The sequence below is a fragment of the Carcharodon carcharias genome, chromosome 13 (genome assembly GCF_017639515.1).
Source record: "Carcharodon carcharias isolate sCarCar2 chromosome 13, sCarCar2.pri, whole genome shotgun sequence".
NCBI classification, from domain to species: domain Eukaryota; kingdom Metazoa; phylum Chordata; class Chondrichthyes; order Lamniformes; family Lamnidae; genus Carcharodon; species Carcharodon carcharias.
This window is the reverse complement of record NC_054479.1, coordinates 2212271-2238245: the sequence shown is the minus strand read 5'-3', so window position 1 is coordinate 2238245 and position 25975 is coordinate 2212271. Positions and strand designations below refer to the sequence as shown.

General features: G+C 41.1%; 1 protein-coding gene across 6 annotated transcripts in view; it reads right to left on the bottom strand.

The window, feature by feature from the left end:
- Positions 1-25975, bottom strand: part of sbno1 (strawberry notch homolog 1 (Drosophila)) — a 148518-nt gene that overhangs the window by 45973 nt on the left and 76570 nt on the right. For all 6 annotated transcript variants that reach the window (XM_041202788.1, XM_041202785.1, XM_041202786.1 and 3 more), the window contains 10 exons: positions 21947-22044; positions 20269-20420; positions 18787-18972; positions 17106-17279; positions 16716-16879; positions 8753-8884; positions 8541-8676; positions 6776-6888; positions 5501-5572; positions 5128-5227 (listed from right to left, as the gene is read on the bottom strand). In XM_041202788.1, the coding sequence (XP_041058722.1) occupies positions 5128-5227; positions 5501-5572; positions 6776-6888; positions 8541-8676; positions 8753-8884; positions 16716-16879; positions 17106-17279; positions 18787-18972; positions 20269-20420; positions 21947-22044 (1327 nt within the window). The remainder of the gene's footprint in view (positions 1-5127; positions 5228-5500; positions 5573-6775; positions 6889-8540; positions 8677-8752; positions 8885-16715; positions 16880-17105; positions 17280-18786; positions 18973-20268; positions 20421-21946; positions 22045-25975) is intronic.

The window sequence follows — 25975 nt, the reverse complement described above, 5'->3', positions numbered from 1 at the left end:
ACGGAGGTGGAAAGCTGGATCATCGTAAATACGTGGACCATTTAAGGAAGAGAGATTTGGTTCCACCAGTGACCATGACCGGGTCTGCATTTCCTGTTGAGGGTACTCAACTCAGGACGGACATGTCTGATGGGTCTTGTAAGAGTTGAGGATACAGAACTGCGAGTGCCCACCAAAGCACCTGATGTTCAGGCAACTCCGGAAAAGGAGATTCCTGACAAGGAATCTGAAGTTGTGGAACGTTGCAACTCCACATGTAGCAGGAAACCACCTGAAAACCTGAACTTGTAAATTCCTTAACCAGTGTAAATATTACGTTGTCTTGAAAAATACGTACGTGTAAATACAATATGTATAGTCGAGTTAAAGGGGGAGGAATGTAGTAATTCTGGTTTTATTTAGTGTGCAAAGTAACTTTAGGAATAATACTTGTTAAGGAAGATCACATGATCTCGACTAACCAATAGGAGAGTAGCATGGGCCACCTCACCAGTCATTCAAGCCTCATTGAACTAGATACATAGGAAATGGGAAGAATAGGTCATTTGGCTCCTTGAGCTTGCTCCGCATTCAACTAGATCATGGTTGATCTTCCACCTCAACACCATTTTTCTCACACATCCCCATATCCCTTATTATCTTGAATATCTAGAAATCTATCTCTGTCTTGGAGATACTAAATGGCTGGGCTTCCACAGCCCTCTGAAATAGAGATTTCTGAAGATTCATCATCCTCCAGAGTGTAGAAATTCTATCTCATCTCAGTACTAAATGGCCTACCTCTTATTCTGACACACTGTACTACCCTGGTTCTATTTGCCCCAGCCCGAGGAAACATCCTTCATTCATTTACCCTGTCAAGCCCTGTAAGAATTTTATATTTTTCAATGAATCACCTCTCATTCATCTGAGCTCTAGAGAATACAGGCCTATTCTCCTTAATTTCTCCTCACAGGACAATCCCGCTATCCCAGGGATCAGTCTGGTGAACCTTCATTGCACTCCCCTGATGGCAGGTACGTCCTAAGACATGGAGACCAAAACTGTACACTGTACTTTAGGTGCAGTCTCACCAAGGCTCTACACAATTGCAGCATGACTCCTCACTCCTGTGCTCAAAACCTCTTGCGATCAAGGGCAGCATACCATTTGCCTTCCTAATTGCTTGCTGCATCTGTATGTTAGCTTTCAGTGAGTTACGAACAAAGAAACTCAGGTCCCTTTTGAACATCAACACTTTCCGGTCTTTCAACATTTCAGAAAGATCCTGCCATCCAGTTTTTTTCTCCCAAAAACTGGATAAGTTCACACGATATTCCATCTGCCATGTTCTTGCCCACTCATCCACTTGAAACCTCTTTGCATCCTCCTCGCAAATTACATTCCCACCTGGCTTTGTCATCAGCAAACTTGAAAATATTACAATTGTTCCCAAAATCTAAATCATTGATATAGATTATGAATAGCTGAGTCCCAACCACTGATTCTTGTGGTACCCACTAATCACAGCCTGCCAACCTGAGAATGACCTATTTATTCCTACTGTTTTCTGTCAGTTAACCAATTTTCAATCCATGCCATTATATTACCCCAATCCCATGTGCATTTATTTTGCTTACCAACCTCCTGTGCGGTACCTTATCAAAAGCCCTCTGAATATTCAAAAACACATTCACTGGTTCTCCCTTATCTATTCCAGTTACATCCTCAAAAAATTCCAACAAGTTTATCAAACATGATTTCCCTTTCATAAATCTATATTCATTTTGCCCATTCATACCATTATTTTCTAAGTGTCCAGTTATCACATCCTTCATTGTCCAGCATTTTCCCTACTACTGATGGCAGGCTAAAAGATCTGTAGTTCTCTCTCTCTCTCCCTCTTTTCTTAAAGAGTGGAGTTACATTTACTACCTTGCAATCTCCATGCAAGGTTCCAAAATCTATAGAATTTTGAAAGATGACCCCCAATGCATCCACTATCTCTACAGTCACCCCATTCAACACTAGATCATCAGGTCACATAGGTTTATCAACTTTAAATCCCATTAATTTCTCCAATACTATTTCTTTGCCCATTAATTTCCTACAGTCCCTCATTCTTACTAGTTCCTCAGTTCACTATTATTTCTGGGGGAATTCTTGTATCTTCTGCCAGGAAATAATTATTTAGCTTCTCTGCCATTTCCCTATGCTCCATTATAAATTCTGTCTCTTCTTGTAATGGACTCAATCCCATATCATTCAGCTGGTCTTAACAGCCCACCACACCTTTTCAAGGCAGCAACGGAGGAACAATAAATGCAGCGCTTACTAGCATCGCCAGCATTCCAAGAACAAATTTTTTGTTAAAAAAACCTTAATGTCCTTTCCACTACAAGATGATTTACTCTTTCTGAACACGCAATAGCACTAGCATAATAAAGATCAGAAAAATAAAGAAAATTCAAGCAAAAACAGCTGAATTTAGTTGATATTTATAACATCAATTAATACTCAAAATAAAACAAATTTACCCTCTCATAGTGCCAGTGCACCAGGCAGATTAAAGGCAACAGTGCAACACTTATCTGTGTAACTCCATATGTGAAGCTCTTTGGGGACAGGTGGTTGGGAAGATAAGCCAGTGTCAGTTTTGGCAGAGTGCATGTTAGGCTGGGAGATACGACACAGAGGCCGTGTGGGCTGTATAAAAGAGAGGAGATTCAATGTGGCCAGAGCAGATGCTGAATGGGTCAGGACTTGGCCACCTAGACATTTATTTTAGAAAAAAAGGCAAGTACAGAATCCTAAATGTAAGAAATCCAAAAATAATCCTTGTCTGCGATGTCAGGCAATTAACATGGATCAATTATACAGATTCAATACCGTATTAAAAAATTAGACAGGAACAATACAAATGAAAAACCAAATTACTTATATGTTGAAAAAGTACATTTTCTGAGTTTTGACATTCTTCACCATTTGGCCTGTTGCTCTGTCCTCCCCAGGTGCATCAATGAATCAAGAAAGACACCCTTCAACATTTACAAACTCAATCTCTCCTACTTCATATAAAGAAAAGAAAAGCAGATCAAGAAAACGATTTAATTTTCTACGTCCACTATATCCGAAGGCCATGATTGGTGTCTAGCACTGAGACCCCTAACATAGGGATCAATTTCAGGTGAATGCACAAGATCCCATGATGTTGATTCAAAGAGCAGTGGAGTTTCCCCTGGTGTCCTGGTCAATGTTTGTCCCTCTATCAACATCAGAATAGATTACTTGCTAATCATATTACTGATTCTGGGAGCTTGCTGTGCGCAAATTGGTTGCGGTTTTTGTTACAACTGTGACAACAAGTGCTTTGGCACGTCCTGTAGTCATGCATTGCATTAATATAAATCAGTCTTTCGCTGGTTTTCTTCCCAAGCCTTTTAACAATCATTTCATCCTTAGTTCCATTATCAACAGATATCAATCCAGTTCATTTTCACAGTTCATTTTTCATCATTCTTCCAGGATGATAGAAATTACAACACAATGAGACCACTGGGTCCATTTCACACGTTGTTGCCAGCTTTTTAAAATGGGATAATGTACTCTTATCCCATTTCCTGTACCCTTTCATAGTGCTTTTCAAATGTTAATCACATTTAATTAAGTGCTATATTTTCTGTCCCATGTGTTTCCATGTTTGAAAAACTGTCTATGAGGGGAAAAAGAATTGCATGGATTGTCTACTGTTGGTAAAGGAGGAAGCCATGTGAAGGATAGGGCTGGAGCCATTTTTAAAAACACACTTTTATATTTAGAGTTAAACGTTACAAGAATACACCACCTAACCCAACCACCAGTGTGTGTCTATTTAGACAGCTCAAGTGAATGCCCACCACCTGCATGCAATTAAACGCAATTAGAAGTTTACAAAATCTTCCATTTGATCAGCACTTGAATTATGACCAGTAAAATTATTCCATGCCAAAGCAAGACAAAGATTTTACTCAAACAAAAGCAGAAAATGCTGGAAAGACTCAGCAGGCCTAACAGCATCTGTGGAGAAAAAAAGAGCAGAGCTAACGTTTCAAGTCCTTATGACTCTTCAGAGCTCTAAAGAGTCATAAGGACTGAAAACGTTAACTCTTTCTTTTCTCCACAGATGCTGTTAGACCTGCTGAGTTTTTCCAGCATTTTGTTTTTACTTCTGATTTCCAGCATCCGCAGCATTTGCTTTTATCTTAAAAGATTTTACTCTGTTTGAACTCATGTCATGTAGCTGTTGAACTTGCGTTTCAAGGAATAAAAATGGGAAGAGCAGTTTGAAAGCTCCTAAAAGAAAGAAATCAACATTGTTTGTCCAAACTACTAATACTGGCGTCTAATTCAAGAATGTTTTTTGAAATTACATATATAACCTGTATTGTTTATGCATTAAACAGACTGTATGACTAGTTATTAAAACAGTTTGACAAGTCAATAAATCATGTGCTAACATCTTCATTCTATATATATACATATATATATTTATTGATGATCTGGCTCCCTCTGATGAACTGAAATAGTGACGCCAAGAGAATTTGTTGCTTTAGGTAATCAAAGAACATTTGCATAGCACCTTGCAAATCCTCAGGAAGTACCAAGGCACTTCACAATCAAGTACTTTTGAAGGTTGTCATGGCTACAAAGACAGGAAAGGTTACAATTTGTCCACAGCAAAGTCCCACAAACAGCAATGAGATAAATGCTGGCAGGACAACTCCCCTGCCCTTTGGATAGCGCCATCCATCCGAAAGGGGGAGGCAAGGCCTCGGTGTAACATTTCATTCAACTGTACAGCATTCCCTCAATACTGCACTGAAGCGTCAGCTTAACCCAACTCTCTCGAGTGAGCCCTGAACTCGACCTTCTAATTCAGAGGTAAAAATTCTACAACTGAACCAAGGCTACACTGATAGGAAATAACAGAATAGGGAAATATCAGCCTGTAAAAAAACTTTAAAACTGCTGCAGACCAATTAAGTTATAATAGCCTGGTTGCTTGCCAATGGCTATTCTTGTATTGAAAACTGATTAAAATGAAAATGTAATAGAGTTCATTAACCCTGATCAAAACTGACAGAAGTTGAACAGAAATCTCTACTGTACCTTTGAAAAAATCCCCAAGATAGTCTTTGGGCGATGAAACCAGTGGACTGTCCAGATTTACAATGGACTTCATTACTATTTCCAGGGCATTTCTTCCATACTGCAGAAGTGTTAAACAGTCAGTCACTACATTGCAATACTAGCTGTTTATTAACAACAAGAATGTTACACATACAATGCACAAGTTTATTTTATTCGTGTTAAGGTTCCTGTTCATTTTGGTCAAGATAACACGCAGGCAAAGTGCACACAGTGACTGACATAGAGGTGACCAAATATATAATAAACTTAGCTATTAAGGTAAAAGATCACAATAAATACACAACGATAAAACCCCACTAAATGCTTCAAGGCAAAATAATCAAAATGTTACCTTGTTATCAAAATTGAACCTGCTCAAATCTCTGGTTTCAGTGGCTCGTCTGTCACCATGTGTGAGAGCACCCTGTCCAAAAGACAAATGTTATCAAGTATCAACTAAAAAAAAGCTTTGATATGCAATGTTTTCCAATAAAACAGATCCTGATCAAGCTTCTGGTGTCACGGGCTAGGCATCTGTTAAATTGTTGCCATGTTATGAAAGCAGTTTTCTATTAAAATGGCTAACTCAAAGCAGAAATTTTGATACATGTAGAGCATTAGCACAAACGAAGTGGAAATTTCATTAACCATCTCACACCAACCACACCCCCCCACCTCCAAACTCTTCAACATCAATTCCTTTCATTATGTTCAGTATAATCTGAATAAATGCTTGTATTCCATCAACACTGCAGTAATGTGCAGAGCAATGGGAACAATTATAGTTTTAAAAGACTACATAATCTGTTTTTTATAAAGCAAGTCTAATATGTGATTCTATTGAAAACGCCTGCTTTCTATACACCCAGTGGTTGGAGTTAGGACAGGGCAACAAATATCAGTGAATCATTATGCTTTGTGCCTCAAATGGGCTTTCAAAGGTCAACCTATGAAAGGACATGTCACCTTCTATGCCAATAGGAGCTGCACACCATAGGAATGCAATAAAAATGGTAAATGCTGCAAATGTTCAGGTCGGCGACTTTTCATTCGAAAGTCTCTCCACAGATGCTGCCGGAACTGCTAAGCATTTCTGGCATTTCCCATTTAATTTTATGATTTCCAGTATCCACAATATTTTGCTTTGCTATAAGAATGCAAATTCTTCCTTCTCTCTACTGGAAGTCATACGCTCAGAATCAGCATGACTTGCAGAAGGGAGGAGAGCTCAATTTGCAAGGTGCCTTTCTTCTTTCTCTGCTGATCTTGTATTTCTGCACTGGGGAAAGAAAAGACTTGGTGTGAAAGCTAGAGTACTTTTTTTTTTAAAAACAGAGCCTATTGTAAAACAATCTTGAGAACATATGAAGTTCAACTAGTCATTTAATGAACTGCATCACACAAGCAATAAAAGGCAACATATGACAAATATATCTGCCAAAGGAAAGATCTCATGCCGTTGCCATTTAGTCAGTCACCTTTATAGACCAGAGTGGAGAAAGGTAGGCAAGGCAAGTAAACAAGCATCTAACTGGACCAGAGGTTGGCAACATTTTAGCTCTGTTCATTGGTTGGAGAGGAAATGCTGTGCTGTTCAAAAGCATTATTTTGAGAGACATGAGCTTACCAAACTTTCAAGTCTTTTCGCAACAATAGATGCAAATCTCTGTTCTCCTGCCAATTCCGAGATGAGAAAAACATACTCAGGAGAAGTCACTTGGTTTGACCGATGTGTTCTACCTGTGAATAAAACAACAATTACATAATTTCACAGTTCTAGCAAAAACACCAAGCTCAGTTACCCAGGTATTGTTGAACCAAGCTAGGAGCAATTCCTTTCACAATCCTGCTTCTATCTTGACATGCAGAAATATAAATAGGATTGATTTTGTTACACCTGAAACTTTGCAATCGAGTTCAATTAACAGCAAGGATTTGAGCACACTTTGCAATTTCGAGGAAGCAATACCACACACCTAATCAGTGACCCATGGCACACCCGAAGACAGTTCACCACAGGTCATGTCACTCAATGCAAAATTACAACAGCAGATGGTATTCACAAAGAGCTACATGGAAACAGACAATTCAGCACAACCACAATGCTTATCCTCCACGTGAACGCTCATCCCAATCCCATGTGTCTGTCCTGTTGCTCTATCCCTCTATTCCTCTTTCTTTAAAAGATCTAGCTAACCCTTTTCTGAAATGTTGACATGGTCTCTGCTTCAACTGCATGCTGTCTCAAAAGCCTGTATCAAAATGTTTGGACTGGTCCCAACCCTAATTTTCTTGAATATATTAAAAAATTTCTTTCACAGGATGTGGGAGACGCTGGCTAAGCCAGCATTTATTGTCCATCCCTAGCTGCCCTTCAGAAGGTAGTGGTGAGCCACCCTCTTGGACTGCTGCAGTCCAAGTGGTGTAGGTACACCCAGTGCTGATCAGAAGGGAGTTCCAGGCTTTTGATCCAGCGACAATGGAGGAACGGCAATAAAGCTCAAACCAGGATTGCGTGGGGCTTGGAGGGGAACTTGCAAATGGTTGTGTCCCCTGCCCCCTTGTCCTATAAGGTGGTATCTATGCGCCTCATTGTCAACCCTTCAAATCACTGGGAACAATTTGTTTCTCTCCACTTTGTCCATTCCTGCCAAGTCATATTATAATCTTATCCCGTAACAGAAACAATTCCAATTTTCCCACTAATATGCAGACAGGCAGCTTTTTAGAGCCAGCTAACAAAATCAACAATACTATATTTCTAACTTATGCTTGTATTTTCTGTGTAGAAGTTTTAAAGCAGATCTTGAGCAAGACGACTACATGCTCTCAACCTGATCAAGCTACCACAAACCCACTTGCACAGTAGTAACAGGCGTGCTAGGGACCTCTATTAGGCAGCAATGGAACTTTACATAGTGTATAAGATAATTCTAAAAAAAAGTCACAGTAAAACGCCAATAAACTTTTTGATCTGAACACCTGAACTAAAACGTACAAGAATTGCTTCAGAAACATGAATATTCTGGGACTTGCATACAGGTAATTGTGTGTTACCTCAGCCACATCACAGAAATACAAGTGGGCCATTTGGCCGCTTGATCCTGCTCTATTCAATTAGATTATCATTGACAGGTAGCTCCATTTATCCAATTTTGCGCCATTTCTGTTGATATACTTGATCAAAAATCTTCCCATTTCAGTTCAAAATTTCATTTGATCCAATTTTTCATCACCCTTTGCATTAAAAAGTCCTTCATGATGTAACTCCTAAATGGCCGAGACCCGCTCTAATAATATCTAAATATCTAAAATACACTATTTGCTAAACCAAGCCAAAATTACTAAACAAAGATTAGGGAAATAAACACAATACTGTAAGATTATCTCACCAAACTGCTGAATGGCACGGTCTGCACTCCAAGGCAATTCCAAGGTCATGTGCACTCGCCGCCTTTGGTTCTTAACTCTTCGATCTGCTTGCAATGAAATACCAGAACTGGCTGCTTCCGAAATGATTGCAATATTCTGATAAGCAAATAGGACAGTTTGTTATAGTATGTACAACTTCCTTTCTGAAATCAATGGCTGAAATTACACATACCTTCTCTCCATCCATAAATCGCTGCTTCTCTGTGATATTGAGGATTTCTACAGGAACATCAAGTTCTGATCTAGATTCATAAGATATGCTGCCGTCATCGTTGCTCACAACCCTACCTTTCCGGCCTGTCATCTAGGAAACAAATTTACGATTAAGCAAGTCTAACAACATTTAATTAAAAGGGACATCATTCAAACAGTTCAAATTAGGTGGTGACCTAAATGATCTCAAGCAGAAGCCTGAACAAAACGTTGGCACTTCATATGATTCAAAAAAAATTAAGTCTTCAGTTCAACAACAAAATAGAATTAACATTCCCAAATATTGCTGTGAAGAGAGACATGCTGAAGCTTTTCGTCTTGCACTCACCAGGACATTTTGCAAGAATATCAATATAAGGGGGAGACAACAATTTATACTGTATGTGAAGAGTGCGCTGATTGGCAGAGGCACTGCCATGGAGAATGCACCACTGATATCTTGGAGTGGACATCAAATGAAGCTTTGTGGGTAGAGCATAGGAATAAAAAAGGGGCAGCCGCATTGTTCAGTGTTTATTATAGACCCCCAGATAGTCAGCGGGAAATTGAGGAGCAAATATGTGCACAATTTATGGAGGTGTGTAAAACCAATAATAGGGTAATTATATTAGGTGATTTCAACTTTCCCAACATTAATTGGGATAGACATAGTGTTAAGGGCTTGGATGGAATGGATTTCTTCAACTGTGTATAGGAGAACTTTTTAGGTCAATGTGTAGAGGGTCCAGCAAGGGACGGTGCAGCGCTGGACCTAATTCTGGGGAGTGAAGCTGGACAGGTGGCTGAGGTGGTGGGGGAGCATTTTAATGATAGCGACCACAACATGGTACAGTTTAAGTTTGTTAGGTACAAAGAAATCGAAAAGTTGCAAAAAATGTTTTGGATTGGGGGAAAGAGTGGATTTTAGTAAAATAAGGCAGGATCTGGCCAAGGTAGTCTGGGAACACTTACTTGTGGGGAAATCTACAGAGGAACAGTGGGGGGGTGTTCAAAAAGGAAATGGGGAGGGTACAGACTCAACGTGTTCCCTCTAGGGTGATAGGAAGGAGTAACAAGCCCAGAGAACCATGGATGACCAGAGATATTCAGGTTAGGCTGAAAAGGAAAAGAGAGGCTCTTAGCAGGTACAAGGGAAGCAAATTAGCAGAGGCATTAGTGGAGTATAGACAGTGCAGGGTGGAGCTTAAGAAAGCAATTAGGAAAGCAAAGAAGGGGATATGAGAAAGTTCTGTCTGGTAAAAGTAGGGAAAATCCCAAGATATTCTATAAGTATATCAATGGGAAGAGGATAACCAAGGAAAGAGTAGGGCCCATAAGGGACCAATGGGGGCAATCTATGGGTGGAGCCAGAGGACATCGCTAGAGTGTTGACTGAATACTTCACATCCATCTTCACCCAAGAGAATGAGGATGAAGGTATCGAGCTCTGGGAGAGAGACTGCAAGGTTCTTAAGCAAATTGATATAGGGAGTGACAAGGTATTGGAGGTGTTGGCAGGCTTAAAAATGGACAAATCTCCAGGTCCAGATGATTTTGTGTCCCAGACTGCTGGTGAAGGCAAGGGAGGAGATCACAGGGGCTCTAACCTAAATTTTTAATTCCTCTCTGGCCACGGGGGAGGTGTCAGAGGACTGGAGAACAGTTAATGTGGTTCTGCTATTTAAGAAGGGTTGTAGAGATAAGCCAGGGAGCCATAGGCCAGTGAGTCTCTCGTCAGTGGTAGGGAAACTATTGGAGAAAGTTCTGAAAGACAGTATCTATCTCCACTTGGAGAGGCAAGGTTTGATCAAGGATAGTCAGCATGGCTTTGTCAAAGGGAGGTCATGCCTAACAAATTTGATTGAATTTTTTGAGGAGGTGACCAGGTGTGTAGAGGAGGATAGTGCAGTTGATGTAGTTTATATGGATTTCAGCAAAGCCTTTGACAAGGTCCCACATGGGAGACTTATAAAGAAGGCAAATGCACATGGGATACAGGGTAATTTGAGAAGGTGGATTCAAAATTGGCTTAGTTGTAGGAGTCAGACGGTGATGACAGAAGGATGCTTTAGTGACTGGAAGCCAGTGTCCAGTGGCGTACCACAGGGATCTGTGCTCGGTCCCCTATTATTTGTCATTTATATAAATGACATAGGTGACTATGTGGGGGTTAGAATTAGTAAGTTTGCGAATGACACAAAGATTGGCTGGGTGGTTAATACTAAAGTTGAGTATCTTGGGCTACAGGAAGATATAAGCGGGATGGTCAAATGGGCAGCTAAGTGGCAGATGGAATTTAACCCTGAAAAGTGTGAGGTGATACACTTTGGAAGGAGTAATTTGACAAGGAGGTATTCAATGAACACCCGGAAGTTCCAAGGGACAAAGGGACCTTGGTGTGTGTGTCCATAGATCTCTGAAGGCGGAAGGGCATGTTAGTGGGGTGGTGAAAAAGGCATATGAGACACTTGCCTTTATCAATCGAGGCATAGATTACAAAAGTAGGGAGGTCATGTTGGAGTTGCATAGAACTTTGGTGAGGCCACAGCTGGAGTACTGTGTGCAGTTCTGGTCACCACATTATAGGAAGGATGTGATTGCACTGGAGGGATGCAGAGGAGATTCACCAGGGTGTTGCCTGGGATGAAACATTTAAGTTATGAAGAGAGGTTGGATAGACTTGGCTTGTTTTCGTTGGAGCAGAGAAGACTGAGGGGCGACCTGATCAAGGTGTACAAGATTATGAGGGGCATGGATGGGGTGAATAGGGAGCAGCTGTTCCCCTTAGTTGAAGGGTCAGTCACAAGGGGACATAAGTTCAAGGTGAGGGGCAGGAGGTTTAGGGGGGATGTGAGGAAAATCTTTTTTACCCAGAGGGTGGTGATGGTCTGGAATGCGCTGCCTGGGAGGGTGGTGGAGGCGGGTTGCTTCACATCCTTTAAAAAATACCTGGATGAGCACTTGGCACGTCACAACATTCAAGGTTATGGGCCAAGTGCTGGTAAATGGGATTAGGTAGGTAGGTCAGGTGTTTCTCATATATCGGTGCAGACTCGATGGGCCGAAGGGCCTCTTCTGCACTGTGATTCTGTGGCTGACAGTGAACTGCCAAGCATTGTTTGATATTTAAACTAGGCAGCTTGACCCTGATTCTTCTGGACAATGCCTTGGTCAATGAGTCAGTGGATGCTGTCACTTATGTTTAGCTGAAACAAGCACAATATGTTCTGTCTGCAAAGAACAGGGCCCTGTGTATTAATATGTAAATTCTAGTACAGGTAAGTTAATGTATTAATACACAGGGCCCAATTCTTTGCAGTCAGAAAGAACATGTATACACATTCCTGTTTCAGCTAAACAAAATAAGTGACAGCCATTTGCTGACTCATTCCTCAGGGCAATGCCTTGATCAGTCAGGGTCAAGCTGCCTAGTTTAAATTTCAAACAATGCTTGGCAGTTAACTGTCATCCACCATCACCAGTGCATTCTCCATGGCAATGCCTCTATCAATCAGAGTCCACTTGTCAACCAATCAGCACTCTTCACGTACAGTATAAACTGTTTTCCCCTTATACTGATATTCTTGCAAAGTGTCCTGATGAGTGCAAGACTAAAAACTTTGTCTCTTTTTTCAGGAATACTCTAGTTCTATACTACCAAATGACTATTCCAAACATGATAAGTTTAGCCAAATTAAACAGTTATTATGAAATCACTAACATTGAAAAAATAGAATGAGAGAGCAGAGAAAGAAAAAAAACGCAAACCCTTCACTCCAGATCCCACTACCTCATGGGACATACTGCCCCATGTGCCCAAAGATCTACAGGGCGAGAACTGGCCTGTTCAGTCACATGAAGGCCCACTGCAGAAATCTGCAATCTTAAGTAGACGCCATCATCGATCAAAAGACAACTGACAACGGCAATTAACTTGTTTGTAAGAATGAGTTTTTCGGCAGTGGAGGAGGGGAGAGGATGTTGGTAAACTTGGCAGTAGAGCAGGGCAAGTCCTATTGCTTTGCAGAACTTTTTACTCAAAAAAGGTTCTTTGGGTGTGGATGCCGATGGCAAAGCCACATTAAATACCCATCCCAATTTCCCTGAAATAGTGCGTCTTCTCCTTCAGCTACTGGAGTCCAAGATGGAGACTGGGGAATTGGGTGGCAACGAGGAACAGCATTTTCTGCAGTCAGGAGCAGCAGCAACATGATTATGGAAGCAAACTATTTTAAGCTACCTAGTATGTTGAAACACCAAGAGGCAGATATATATCATTGTCAACATGATATCCACATACGTACCCTAAAAATTAAGACACTGCAAAAAAGTTATACAATAAATAGATATTTGTATGAAATGAAATATACACAGACAAAATCTACAGTTAACTGTTCTCCTCCTCTACTACTGCCCTCGCCCTTTAAATTTACAGTCATCCATCTCCAAAAAACCAACTTTTGACCCCTCTTGTCCTTGCAGACTGGCACCCTATCCCTAACATTTGTTTCCTCTCCAAAGTACTTGAACGTGCTCCTGAAATCCATGCCTACCTTTCATACAATTCCATGTATGAATCCCTCCAGTCAGGTACCACAGTTAAAGGCCCTTATCAAAGTCACAAATGATATCCTGTAAGACTGTGACAAAGAAAACCTGTCTGCAGCCTTTGGCGCAACTGAACACACCACCCTCCTCCATATTTTTCTCCACCATCCAATTGGGTGGGATTGCCCTCAACTAGTTACATTCTGATTTACTCACCTGCAGCCAGAGGATTACCTAGAGTCAGAGTCATTACGCCACAGATAGCCATTCAGCCTCATTCCCCCCACTCTATCCCTGTAGCCCTGTATGTTAATCTCCCTCAAGTACCAATTCCATTTCCTTCATCTTAGCTTCTACCACCCTCGTAAGAAACCAGTTCCAGATCATCACTTGTTGTGTAAAAGTCTTCCTTATATTCCCAAGCCCCCCGCCTGACCCCCACCCCCACCCCCCCACCCCTCCCCCTCCCCCCACAAAGCCTTAAATCTGTCTCTCTGGCCCCAGTACCATCAGCAAATGGGAACGGTTTTTCTTTCTCTACCTCATCTAAGCCTGTTATTATTTTGCAAACCTAGCCTTCTCCTGTGCCTCTAAGCTTATATCACCCTGGCTGTCCCTTATAGGGTCCACCACACCTCTTACAATTGACATGTGGGATGGTGATTTTTGGGTTCCCTTTTCTGTTAACTGCCATTCCTGTCTCAATCTCTCTTTGCCAGTCTTGTTTTCCTCCTCACTTCTTGTCTAAACTTATTGTATTTGGCTTGGTTCTCACTTGAAGAATCCCCTTGATATGCACCCCAAACCTTCTATTTTGTTTTCTCATATTCTGTTTCTGCCTCATCATCCAAGAAGCCCTGGCTTTGGTTCTCCTACCTTTCACCCTTGTTGTAATGTTCCTAACCTGTGCCCCCTCAAAAGGTCATTCATGGTTCCATATAGTTCTCCTTTCATTCTTTGTTTCAATTTTACCCGAGCTAGATTCCCATTGAAGTTAGCTCATTTTGCCAGTGAAATTAGCCCTCTTCTAATTTAGAAGTTGTACTTTGGATTGTTCCTCGCTCTTCTCCATGACTAACTTGAGCCTTATGACACAATGGTCACTCTTATCCAAGTGCTCCCCAACAGACACTTGCTATCCAAGTGCTCCCCAACAGACACTTGCTATCCAAGTGCTCCCCAACAGACACTTGCTATCCAAGTGCTCCCCAACAGACACTTGCTATCCAAGTGCTCCCCAACAGACACTTGCTATCCAAGTGCTCCCCAACAGACACTTGCTATCCAAGTGCTCCCCAACAGACACTTGCTATCCAAGTGCTCCCCAACAGACACTTGCTATCCAAGTGCTCCCCAACAGACACTTGCTATCCAAGTGCTCCCCAACAGACACTTGCTATCCAAGTGCTCCCCAACAGACACTTGCTATCCAAGTGCTCCCCAACAGACACTTGCTATCCAAGTGCTCCCCAACAGACACTTGCTATCCAAGTGCTCCCCAACAGACACTTGCTATCCAAGTGCTCCCCAACAGACACTTGCTATCCAAGTGCTCCCCAACAGACACTTGCTATCCAAGTGCTCCCCAACAGACACTTGCTATCCAAGTGCTCCCCAACAGACACTTGCTATCCAAGTGCTCCCCAACAGACACTTGCTATCCAAGTGCTCCCCAACAGACACTTGCTATCCAAGTGCTCCCCAACAGACACTTGCTATCCAAGTGCTCCCCAACAGACACTTGCTATCCAAGTGCTCCCCAACAGACACTTGCTATCCAAGTGCTCCCCAACAGACACTTGCTATCCAAGTGCTCCCCAACAGACACTTGCTATCCAAGTGCTCCCCAACAGACACTTGCTATCCAAGTGCTCCCCAACAGACACTTGCTATCCAAGTGCTCCCCAACAGACACTTGCTATCCAAGTGCTCCCCAACAGACACTTGCTATCCAAGTGCTCCCCAACAGACACTTGTTTCACTTGACCCAGATCATTCAACAGAACCAGATCCAGCAGTTCCTCCTTTCTTGTTGGACCAACAACATACGAGTAAAGAAAGTTCACCTGAGCACATTTCAGAAATTTCTCTTCTTCCTTACCTTTTACTCTAACATTACCCCAAACAATAATGGAGTAATTAAAGTTCCCCAATGTCACTTCGCTTGCACATGCAATTTCCCTGCAGATTTGCTCCCCCTCCCTCTATCTGGAAGTCTAGAACATAACCCCAGAATACCCCCAATAGCACAATCATATCGTTCTTGCCCCTTAAGGGCATCTTCACTTTCCAACATGACAATCTCTTCACTAATCTGGACTGCCAAACTTCCTTTTCCCTTTCCTATCTTTTCTGAACACTTTGTATCCTTGAATACAATGGTTTCTCTTTATGTTCCTTTCCATCTGGTACCTCCCCAAGGACTTATACTTCACCTCCTCCCGTTTCTCATATATATTCTGTCCCTTGCCGATATCATCCACAAACATTTCAGGTTCCACATGTACAATGATAATACCCAACTCTACCTCAGCACCACCTCTCTCGACTCCTCCACTGTCAGAGTTATCGTACTGCTTGCCCAACATCCAGTCCTGGAAGATCAAAATGCTCCTCCAATTAAACATAGGGAAGACAGAAACCATTGGCTTTGGTCTCTGCCAGACTCTGTTCCTTACCCACCAATTCCAGCCCCATCAGTAGCAACTGAGACACAGAATCAGAGCGGTTGCAATCTGAGTGTCATATTCAACAGCAGGAGGAGCTTCCTACCACATACCTACTCCATTATCAAGACTGCTTTCTTGCACCTCCAACATTGCCAGCTCTGATGTTGCCTCAGTTCTAGACTTGACTATTCCAATGCTCTCCTGGCCAGCTTCCACCATCCATAAACCTGAGCTCATCCAGAACTCTGCTGCCCATATCTTAGCTCAGACCAAGTCACATTCACATATACTGCTGTGCTCACTGAGCTACATTGGCTCCAAGTATGGCAATGAATCAACAGCAAAATTCTGATATTTTCAAATATCTCTGTCATTGTCCTTCCCTTGTCTGCAACCTCCCTCATGCAGACAAGTCTTTGGATCTTTACACACCTCCAATTCTGACCTCTTGTGCATTCCCAAATTACACTGTTTCACACTGTCAGCTGCACCTTCAGTTGCCTAGCCCTAAGCTCTAATTTCCCGTCTCTCCAATTCTTTAAGACATCACAAATCAGCTTTTGGTCATTTGTCCTATTATCTCATGTGAATCAGTGTCAAATGTTGTTTAATAGGAGTTCTATGAAGCACCTTGGGATGCTTGACTACATTACAGGTGTTAAATAAATACAAGTCCTTCTTGATGTAAATGCACACATATTCCAAGAAAACTTTCTTCAAACTGACCTCTGCTACATTATCTGGACCACCAAGCTCATCTATTAATTCATCCAGTGTGTTGGGAGGCAGGTCCTCAGCAAGCCTCTCCAGCTTCTCAAGCAACTCTCGTTTCATTTGCTGGGCTCTTTCTACTGCATCCTGGCTCGCTACAATACTATGGCTGCTGTTACCTATGGGTTTTAGTTGGAGCAAAAAGAGGAAGAAAAAATTACATCACATTAGTAGGAAGGGACATGAGAATTTAAGTAGATCTAAAAATCCTTAGTTTGAATATCAACCCAAGAATATCAATACAAAGTACATGCATGAATGTGTTCATTTCTATTTAATATTGAACATTGCACTAAATTCAGATTTCAATTCTTAACTGTGGCTGAAGATTTTCAACATTTGTACCTGAAGGAAGTGCATTATTTGTTGTGCTGCTGATTGTGGTAGTGGAGAAACTAGGTTTTTTTGATCCAAGGCCAGACGCTAGTAAGGCACTTTGGATAGAATCAGGATCAATACTTTTCTTTTTCTTCTTCTTGTCTTTGTCCTTCTTGCGATCCTTCCTCACTAACCAAGGATCTGATTGAAACAATAAAAAGAATAGAACGGCAAACAGAAATTGGACACTCATTAAATAAGAAGGAAGCTGAACCACCCACGGATCTTTTGGTAACAGAAATATTTAAACAGCACGTCAAACTGGTTCAAGGCTTCAGTAATTATTCAGTAACTCCACACACACATCCATGGCATCTAATCAAAACTGCAACAAAGAGGCTTCACCATATTTCTTTGCCAGCCTCACTATATATACACATATCCCACAGATGAACCCTCTCTACCCTTGCCCTCCAATCAAGAAAAAGCTCCATGGTACTCTTACCAGGACAGCTTCTTCCCAACTCTCATGGTCATCTATCATGACTCAACCTTAGCCAGTATGGTGAACAGTTACCTTGTTTTCCCCTTATTTGTGATACAAACCAAACTTGTACCTTCATCACAACCCATCTCCTTACAAGCTCACTCTTCCATTCCTTTCATCACTCCTCCGATACTGAGAAACTTAGACGTCTTTCTGTCCCAAACAGAGATGAATTAAACCTAACACTATCCTGCTGCACCACTGTCTGTCCCATCACGAGCCCTTATCACACCCCAGAACATACTCTGTCTTCTCTCACGTAGCCAAACAAACCTTCAGGGCTCACACTGGCTCCTCTGCTAACCTTAACCTCAAAGAAAGCAACTGCTGTACCTAAAGCATTGATCCCATTCTCTTTTGAAAATTGCATCCCTCCACACAAAAAAAATCATACCCTGAAGCCCAATCTTTTCTAATTACCGGGCTGGAGTTGAATTTCAATCCTACGTTCAATCCCTCAGCAAGGCCACAATTTGCCCAATAAAACCGCTTTCTGTACTATGCCATGCCTACAATTCCCCTCCCCAACTTGTGCATCAACAATGACTCCCAATTCACCACAAATATCTTCAGCAACAGATCATTCCATGACCTCAGCCCATACTGGAAACCACCGCCAGTTTGAATATCAGTTCAGTTTTCAATTTTCAGAATCTGGCTAGGTGATCCTCATCTCCACCCCAGACACCTACTATGGTGGTAGTCTGTAGCTGTGTCACAAGTTTAGAATTCTTGCCTATACCTAAATTCAACCTGATAGCGCTCTCAGCATCAAAAGCCTCAAAATTTATTCCTTCACTCCTCCTTTGATCACATCCTGCTCAAAATTGTTTCACCTCCTGTGAAATATCCTAGGATATTGGTTGATGTAGTAATATGCAAGTTGTATACTGCATGGTTTAAAATTCTGTTTGCCATCCAAGGTTAAGTAAAAGCAGGAGCAGGCTATTGAGTTGGATGATCAGACCTGATCATAATGAATGGCGGAGCAGCTCGAAGGGGCGAATGGCCTACCCCTGCTCCTATTTTCTAAGCTTCTATGTAGGCAGGTCCTCACTTTGTGCAGAGTACACAATGAATTACAATAAGGATAACATTACTGAATTTTGCTTGCATCTTTTGCGCATCAGAAAATTGCAATTGCCACTTTCACTGATTTACCATCTTCTTCATTGGAAGATTCATCTCTGAAAGGGTTGAAGTCATCGTCACCAGAACTAACGGAGAGAAAGCTTCCTTCATCACTGCCTTCGCTTTCAGATACTTCAGATTCACTCTCTGAAGAGCTGCTCCCAGCAAGACCTTTGCTCTTGCGGGGCTTTTTTGCTTCCCTTTTGTCCTCATTAACTAAAAAACAAAATTCACAAAGGTTCCCCTATCAATAAAAACAAACCACCTCCTGAATTTTCATGCATATAGTTACTAGTAGAAAGCTATGAATAAAGTTCATCTCAAACAACAAAAATGCACCAGAGTGCTACAGATAAACGTAAAAAAAAACAGATGCGCAGTCAAGAAAGGAAAGACAAGGAGTTTGCCAATGTTTGGGCAATGAGATGGGTTTTGAAGAGATCAGCAATGATGGAGAAGAATTGCAAATATTAGGATCAAGGCTGAAGGCTCTGCAATAGTGTGGTGAGGGGAGGCACTATACATCCTCGAAGAATGGATTGTTTAGGAGTGGAGAGGAAGGGTGGGGGGGAAGGAGAGATAGAGCTAAAGGAGAATGCTTAAGTTGGGTGAAGCAAAGCCACGGAGGAATTTAATGAGGGGCATGAAAAATGTATAGAATTGGGGAAAGGAAGTCAACTAGCACAAAGGCAGAACAGCTGTTTATGTTTATATAGTGCTTTAGCCGAGATAGTGAGGTTCATTCTGATAGAACGATTTTCATTCAGTATACCCATAAATGAGCTAAGCAGCAAATCAGCATCATCAACTCACACATTAAATGAGACACAATTTTGACGCAATGGTGGGCCAACCTCCTTCAGAGATAACAGAGGTCAGAGAACTATCTTTGCCTCTCTCTCCAGCCAAATACCACAGGCCAGTTTTTGAATACATACTGTTTTTAAGAGGGAAGGCAGAGCAAGTCATCCTAGGAACAACTAGTTCACAAGTTCATGCCTGGAAAGGCTTGAAAAATATATTTTCTTTCAGTTTAATGCAACAAGTGATAGGAAATTGTTGAATTTCATGTCGAAAGCAGTATGCTGTCCAATCACTTATTTTGGCTTACATTTGTGTCTTGCTCTGCTGATGCTTTTAATTCACTCTCTAAAGACAGGAGAATATACGTGGATTACACATGAGATTACAGTCATCAGAATGCAAAAAAAAAATTCCATGTTATGACTTCCAGGTCACACTATTACCTAACTAGAAAGCAGAACTAAATTTGTTACGCTTAACCAAAGAAAAATGCCAAGTCTACAAAATTTGAAATCTCAGGGATACAATAATTTAGTGTAAATACATAGGTGCAGATTCATTTTTATTGGAAATGGTCTAACAAATCATAGATTTAGTTTACATTCAGACAGAAAGTGATCTTTTGTCATTGTTATGTTTCCACTGGCAGCCACATGGGATGAAGTGCTCAGTATCACAATCAGCAATATGGAGAGAGAAAGTTTGTACCTTTTCTTTTCTTTCCTTTGCTCTGTCTTGATGGACTATCAATGGGAGAGTCATGATTGCTGGGCACACTCATATCTATCCCCAACAAACTGTACAGTTTCTTTCTGTCAGGTGCTGGGAAGTGTTTCTCAACCAAAGACTGAAGGACTCCTCTGAAATGATTAAAACATTGTTTTAAGTTGTGGTCAACAGCAGTTTGTTAATGCTGAGAACTGTCAATTAAATAGACCAGATATTAAATAATTAGCACGAATATAAAATAATCAACTAATTTTGATATAGAATTAAACAATTGTCCTACGTTCTTCAATCTGAACAGATTTTAAGTTTCCTCCTACCACAAGTTCTACAGGCATTATCGGCTCCATTACTCTAACATACATTACAGTGCTGAGTGGGCAAGCTATTTGTCCTAGGGTCCAAGCCCAATCCTGTCCTAATCCATGCACTTTCCAGGAGGATTCGGTGAATAATGATCAGGGTTGGGTACATTCAATTACTTTCTCTACTCCTTGGACAGTTAGGCTAACTGGAGTACCAACAATCATCTAAGCAGAGAACAGCAAACTCAGTACAGATGAAATATGCATCTTTCCTGGTCAGTATGACCCTGACCCTGCCATGGAGTTAGCCTTACCAAAATAAATTGTTTTTAAAATACAAATACAAAATATATATTTACGCACTTCAAGCTACAAATAGAAAACATGCTGCTTAATGATTAACTTCATGATCTTCTGTTTAAAACCTGAACCACCAGAAGATTTTTCTTTCACTATACAGAAATTGGCACCCACATTTCTGTCAACAGTGAATTAACTTCAAAAAAAGTACTTAAGCGGCTGGAAAGCGTTTTGGGACATCCTGAAATTGAGAAAGCCGCTACACAAATAAGTCTTTCTAAAACGTTTTTGCAATAGTGCACATAAGTGACCAGGTCCTGTTTGTGGTTAGGTTGATCCCTGGGCGTCAATGAGCTTCAGACCTTCCCATGTATAACAAAAGGGAAACTTAGGGTAAAAGAGAATATGTAGCTACAATATATCAAATGGCCAGATTTTGTAATAACCTTAGTACAGATTACCTGCAGTAATTGTTAGCAAGACTAAGACTATCTCACATTCATAAATTGTCCAAATGAACCAGCAATCCAACATGGACAATACAACGTTCAAATGTTTGACAGGGGCCAATGAGAAAAATTTCAAAAGGGTCTTTGAATACAACACTATTCAAACAAAAACCATACTCAACTGTCAACATTTAAAAATCTTTACTTACGTTTTTATGCCTGCCGTTTCTTCAGAACTTTTATAAAAAATACATTTATATAGATAAAGTCTGATGGCATCTGGAAATCCCAAAGGGCTTTCCAGCCAATTAATGAAGCATTTCCAGAAACAATAAACTTAGTCTTCAACCTTGCATACAAAGTTTTCCTTCCTTGCCTTATTTATTTACATATTGAACCAAATGCAGCAAACAAGTGAAATTCTAGTTGGCAATGACAGCAGAATAAAATTTCAATTCAACAGATTAACTCTTATATTCAATTTATAAAGAAGAATACTTGAGTTGCTAGTTAATTTTTTATATAGAAATTAGGACAGCTATTGATGCATTTCAAAAACGTTATTGAAAATTTACAACTACAGACAGTTATACTGTGTAAACATACTTAGCAGTTGAAACAAAATCATTCAGTTCACCACCACCCTCCTCCAGGGCTTCAAGGGTTCTTGCTTCTCCAGTGGATTGTAGACCAATAACCACGCACTAAAAGCAATTCCAAAATAAAGCTGTTACAACAGGTTACATTTTACTTGACAACTATCTACAATTACCCATTTTTTTTGGTGATCACATTACGTCAAGGTCTCATTCAAAAGAATGGAACGAGTCCGCTTTGGTGACTGTGTACAGTACAGTTCAGAGTCTCAAAAGTTCTCTTTATTCCATCCCAACAATATTTTTTAATCCCAGTTTAAAACAGCATTCATTTCCTTTCCATTGTCCACACCACCTACCTGCAATCTTCAGACAATAGGAAGTTAGTGTTAACTTATGGTTCTTTTTTTGCTATAGGTTCATATGTGCAATTAAAAAGTTTAGTTCACCTAACTCCTTTCATCCAGGGCACTTAAAATGAATAGAGACTTTTATCCCACAACCCAGTGTTAAATTCAAACCCATACCCCAAGGATGAAAAACTGTTCTCACTGTCAGTCATCTCAAAGTAACTTACATTGGCACAAAAGCACAATATACCTCTCACTTTAATGGAAAACCCCACAGGAACTTCAATCTGATCGCTCATCAATTGGTTTCAAAAAATTATACAAACAAGCCACATCAATTCAGGACTGCTGTTATTGCAAATTTCAATACTGGTCTTCAGTCAAATTGCTGCTTTCACTGAACAGCAACTGGGATAAGAGCTACAGCAATGAAAAGTAGGGCACAGTTGGCTCATGTATCAACCATTCTCTCCTCTAAACTGAAAGAGCAAACTTTCATTTGAAGAGGCCTTTCAATAGTCCTACACAATGCAAAGTTTTCCACCGCCAATGAATTGCTTCAGTATGCAATCAATGGTTTTGCAGACAATTTAGTGACAGCGGGTTCAATGTGATGCATGCCCCCCATCATCTGTCTTGGATATAGTTTCAGAGATAAATATTAGTATGATATTAGGAGAACACCTCCAGCTCCTTTTTGAATATAACAGGTCTTATGTCTCATTTCAAAGCTGGCAGTACCAACAATGCAGCAATGCCTCAGTACAGCACTCAGGTGTCAATCTAGATTCTGTGTTTAAGGCCTGGTGTGGGACTTGAACCCACAACATTCTGACAGCAAAGACAACCACCAGTGAGCTAAAGCTCACATGGTTACCATCAGTCCCAGCAGACCCAAATGTTAACCATTCCAATTCCTTTCAGCTTAAGAAGCCTTCAGGAAACAAGTTTATACCAGAAGGGTAGATTTTCAAAGCATTACCAAAGATCCTATACATACTAACTCACAGCACAGTTCAGTTTGATGACCAATGATAATCAAAATATCCCCACCAAATCTCATGTCCACTTGACTGCAAGCTGTGTGAAAACACCACGATTCCCACCATATCCTAAAGGGCTATACCCAGCGGCTTTATGGAATATCAAAATGTCACTAGACAGCCACAATTTAAAAACAATAATGTAGACATATGCCAGCAGCTTAAAGGCTGTTTTAAGGCATCAAATATTGCTGTACAAAGACACACACACACCTGGTAGAAGATTGTCACTAAACCTTCTGCTGATATAGTATTGCAATTCACAATGGCATCAACGTAGCTTGCCAAACAACATCAGCAAATGCCTGATAAAATCAGAAGATCTATGCCACTACCATGTTCTAGATGATGTGATCACCACATTTATCCACAACTTTATGACATCCCAAGGTGCTCTACAGATTCAATGAAGCACTTCTGTGGGGAAACATGGCAATCAATTTGTGCACAGTAAGATCCCATGAACAGCCACTAAGAAATGACCAAATAATTTGTTTATGCGAAATTGGTTGAGAGATAATTGTTGGCTGGGAAAGTGGAAAGAATTTCCTGCTGCTTTAAATAGTGTTATGGCTCAGCTATCTAGAGCTGGCTTGAGTCAGAGGTGGGGGCACTACTACTGAGGCAAGGCTGACTAAAACACCATCAAGAGTTAAATTAATAGTCCTTGAGACTTTAGGCATGGGTAAGAAAGGGTCCTCCTGGAGGGGAGATGTCATTGTCCCTAAATTTCAGGAAGACCAACGCTCCTAGAACAAATTGCATCAAAGATAACTTCATTAATAATTTCTCAAGCAAGCGACACATAGCACATTGTGAATTGACCCTTAGTCCAAGAACTGGCATCTGCTCAATTTCATCTCTATAAAGTAACATGATCTGTTTGGTGCAAAAAAAAAATCACCAGAGCTGTGCCTGGATCAGAAAACTAGATCAATAAATGCTGGACACAATCACAGCACAAAGTACCTCAAAGTCCATCAGATATCAAGTGACTGAAGGATTTGAACACTAGTCAAGCATCACAGACACTGCACTGCTAGTCTCCAATGTCAAACTCTAAGGACACTAAGAACAAGTGTAAAACAAAGAGCGCTGCTGCTAACACAACCTTGCCAAATATTGGCACAGGTTACATTTGATTGAAAAGACCACTCAATCAGAACACTGAAGAGGGCACACCAACTCTCGGCAAAGAGTATACAAAATGAGTGCTCTGGTTCAATCCGAATTGTGACAAACAATTGGTGGAAATATAAAACCTGATAAAATGAAATCCGGTGTCAAGGTCAGGACGACACAAAATCCTACAATATTCAAAAAGCCCAAGTATACAAATGCCACAGTTCTGAAGAGTGTGAATTGTGCCACCTTTTATCGCGAAAAAGGGAAAGAACTTTGCTAAACTTTGAAAAGGTGATCCATCATTAGGGACAAACAACCTCAACAAAATTACCATGGGCACAGCATAACCTAGCTCAGATTTCAACAACAGCCAAGGCTAGTGAAGTCACCATCATCAAAATGAAGCACCAGATCTGGAGGTGTTGAATAACTATGAAACGCTTCAAAACAAGGGGCAACATGCTACATAGGAAGGGCAAGCTGAAAATGACTGACCACAATATATTCAAGTGCATCCAACCCAAGTTACTAAGGTGACCTTATCTATGGAACCATAAGCATTTAAAGCACAAGTGTGCCTATGTTGGCTTTTGTTAGAGAAATCCAAAAATAATCGTATTCCTCCATGTCCCCCCAAGAGTTGCTTCAACTAAATGTTTGCTTAATAACGGTTCTTCATCCATGGTGAATCAACCACCTGCAGTAAAGCATTTCCTGCTCCAACACCCGACAAATAAATTTCTCCTGACCTCTCCCACATCTTCGCTATCTCTGCTCCAATAGAAATACTCCCGGGGGAGGCAATGGTGTAGTGGCATTGTCGCTGAACAAATAATCCAGAGACCCAGGGTAATGCTCTGGGGACCCAGGTTCAAATCCCACCTCAGCAGCTGGTGGAATTTGAATTCAATAAAAATCTGGAATGAAAAGATGACCAAAGATGACCATGAAACCATTGTCGATGGTTGAAAAAAAAAAAACAGGTTAGGAAAGGAAATCTGTCGTCCTCGCCCAACTGACTCAGTTGTTACAAACTGCTACAAAGACACAAAAAAAGCAATGAAATCAGACGGACCACCCGGCATCAACCAGAAACGACAGCAGCAATTGCAGCCCTGTCAACCCTGCAAAGTCCTCCTTACTAACATCTGGGGCTAGTGCCAAAATTGGGAGAGCTGTCTCAGACTAATCCTCACGGAATCATATCTTTTGATAATGTCCCAGGCTCCACCATTACCATCCCTGGGTATGTCCTGTCCCACCAGCAGGACAGACCCAGCAGAGGTGGCGTCATAGTGGTATATTCAGGAATGAGTTGCCCTGGGAGTCCTCAACATGGAGTCTCAGGGCATAAGGTCAAACATGGCAAGGAAGCCTCCTGTTGATTATCACGTACCGCCTTCCTTCAGCTGATGAATCAGTGCTCCTCCATGTTAAACATCACTTGGAGGAAGCACTGAAGGTGGCAAGGGCACAGAATGTTCTCTGGGTGGGGCACATCAAGAGTGGCTCGGTAGCGCC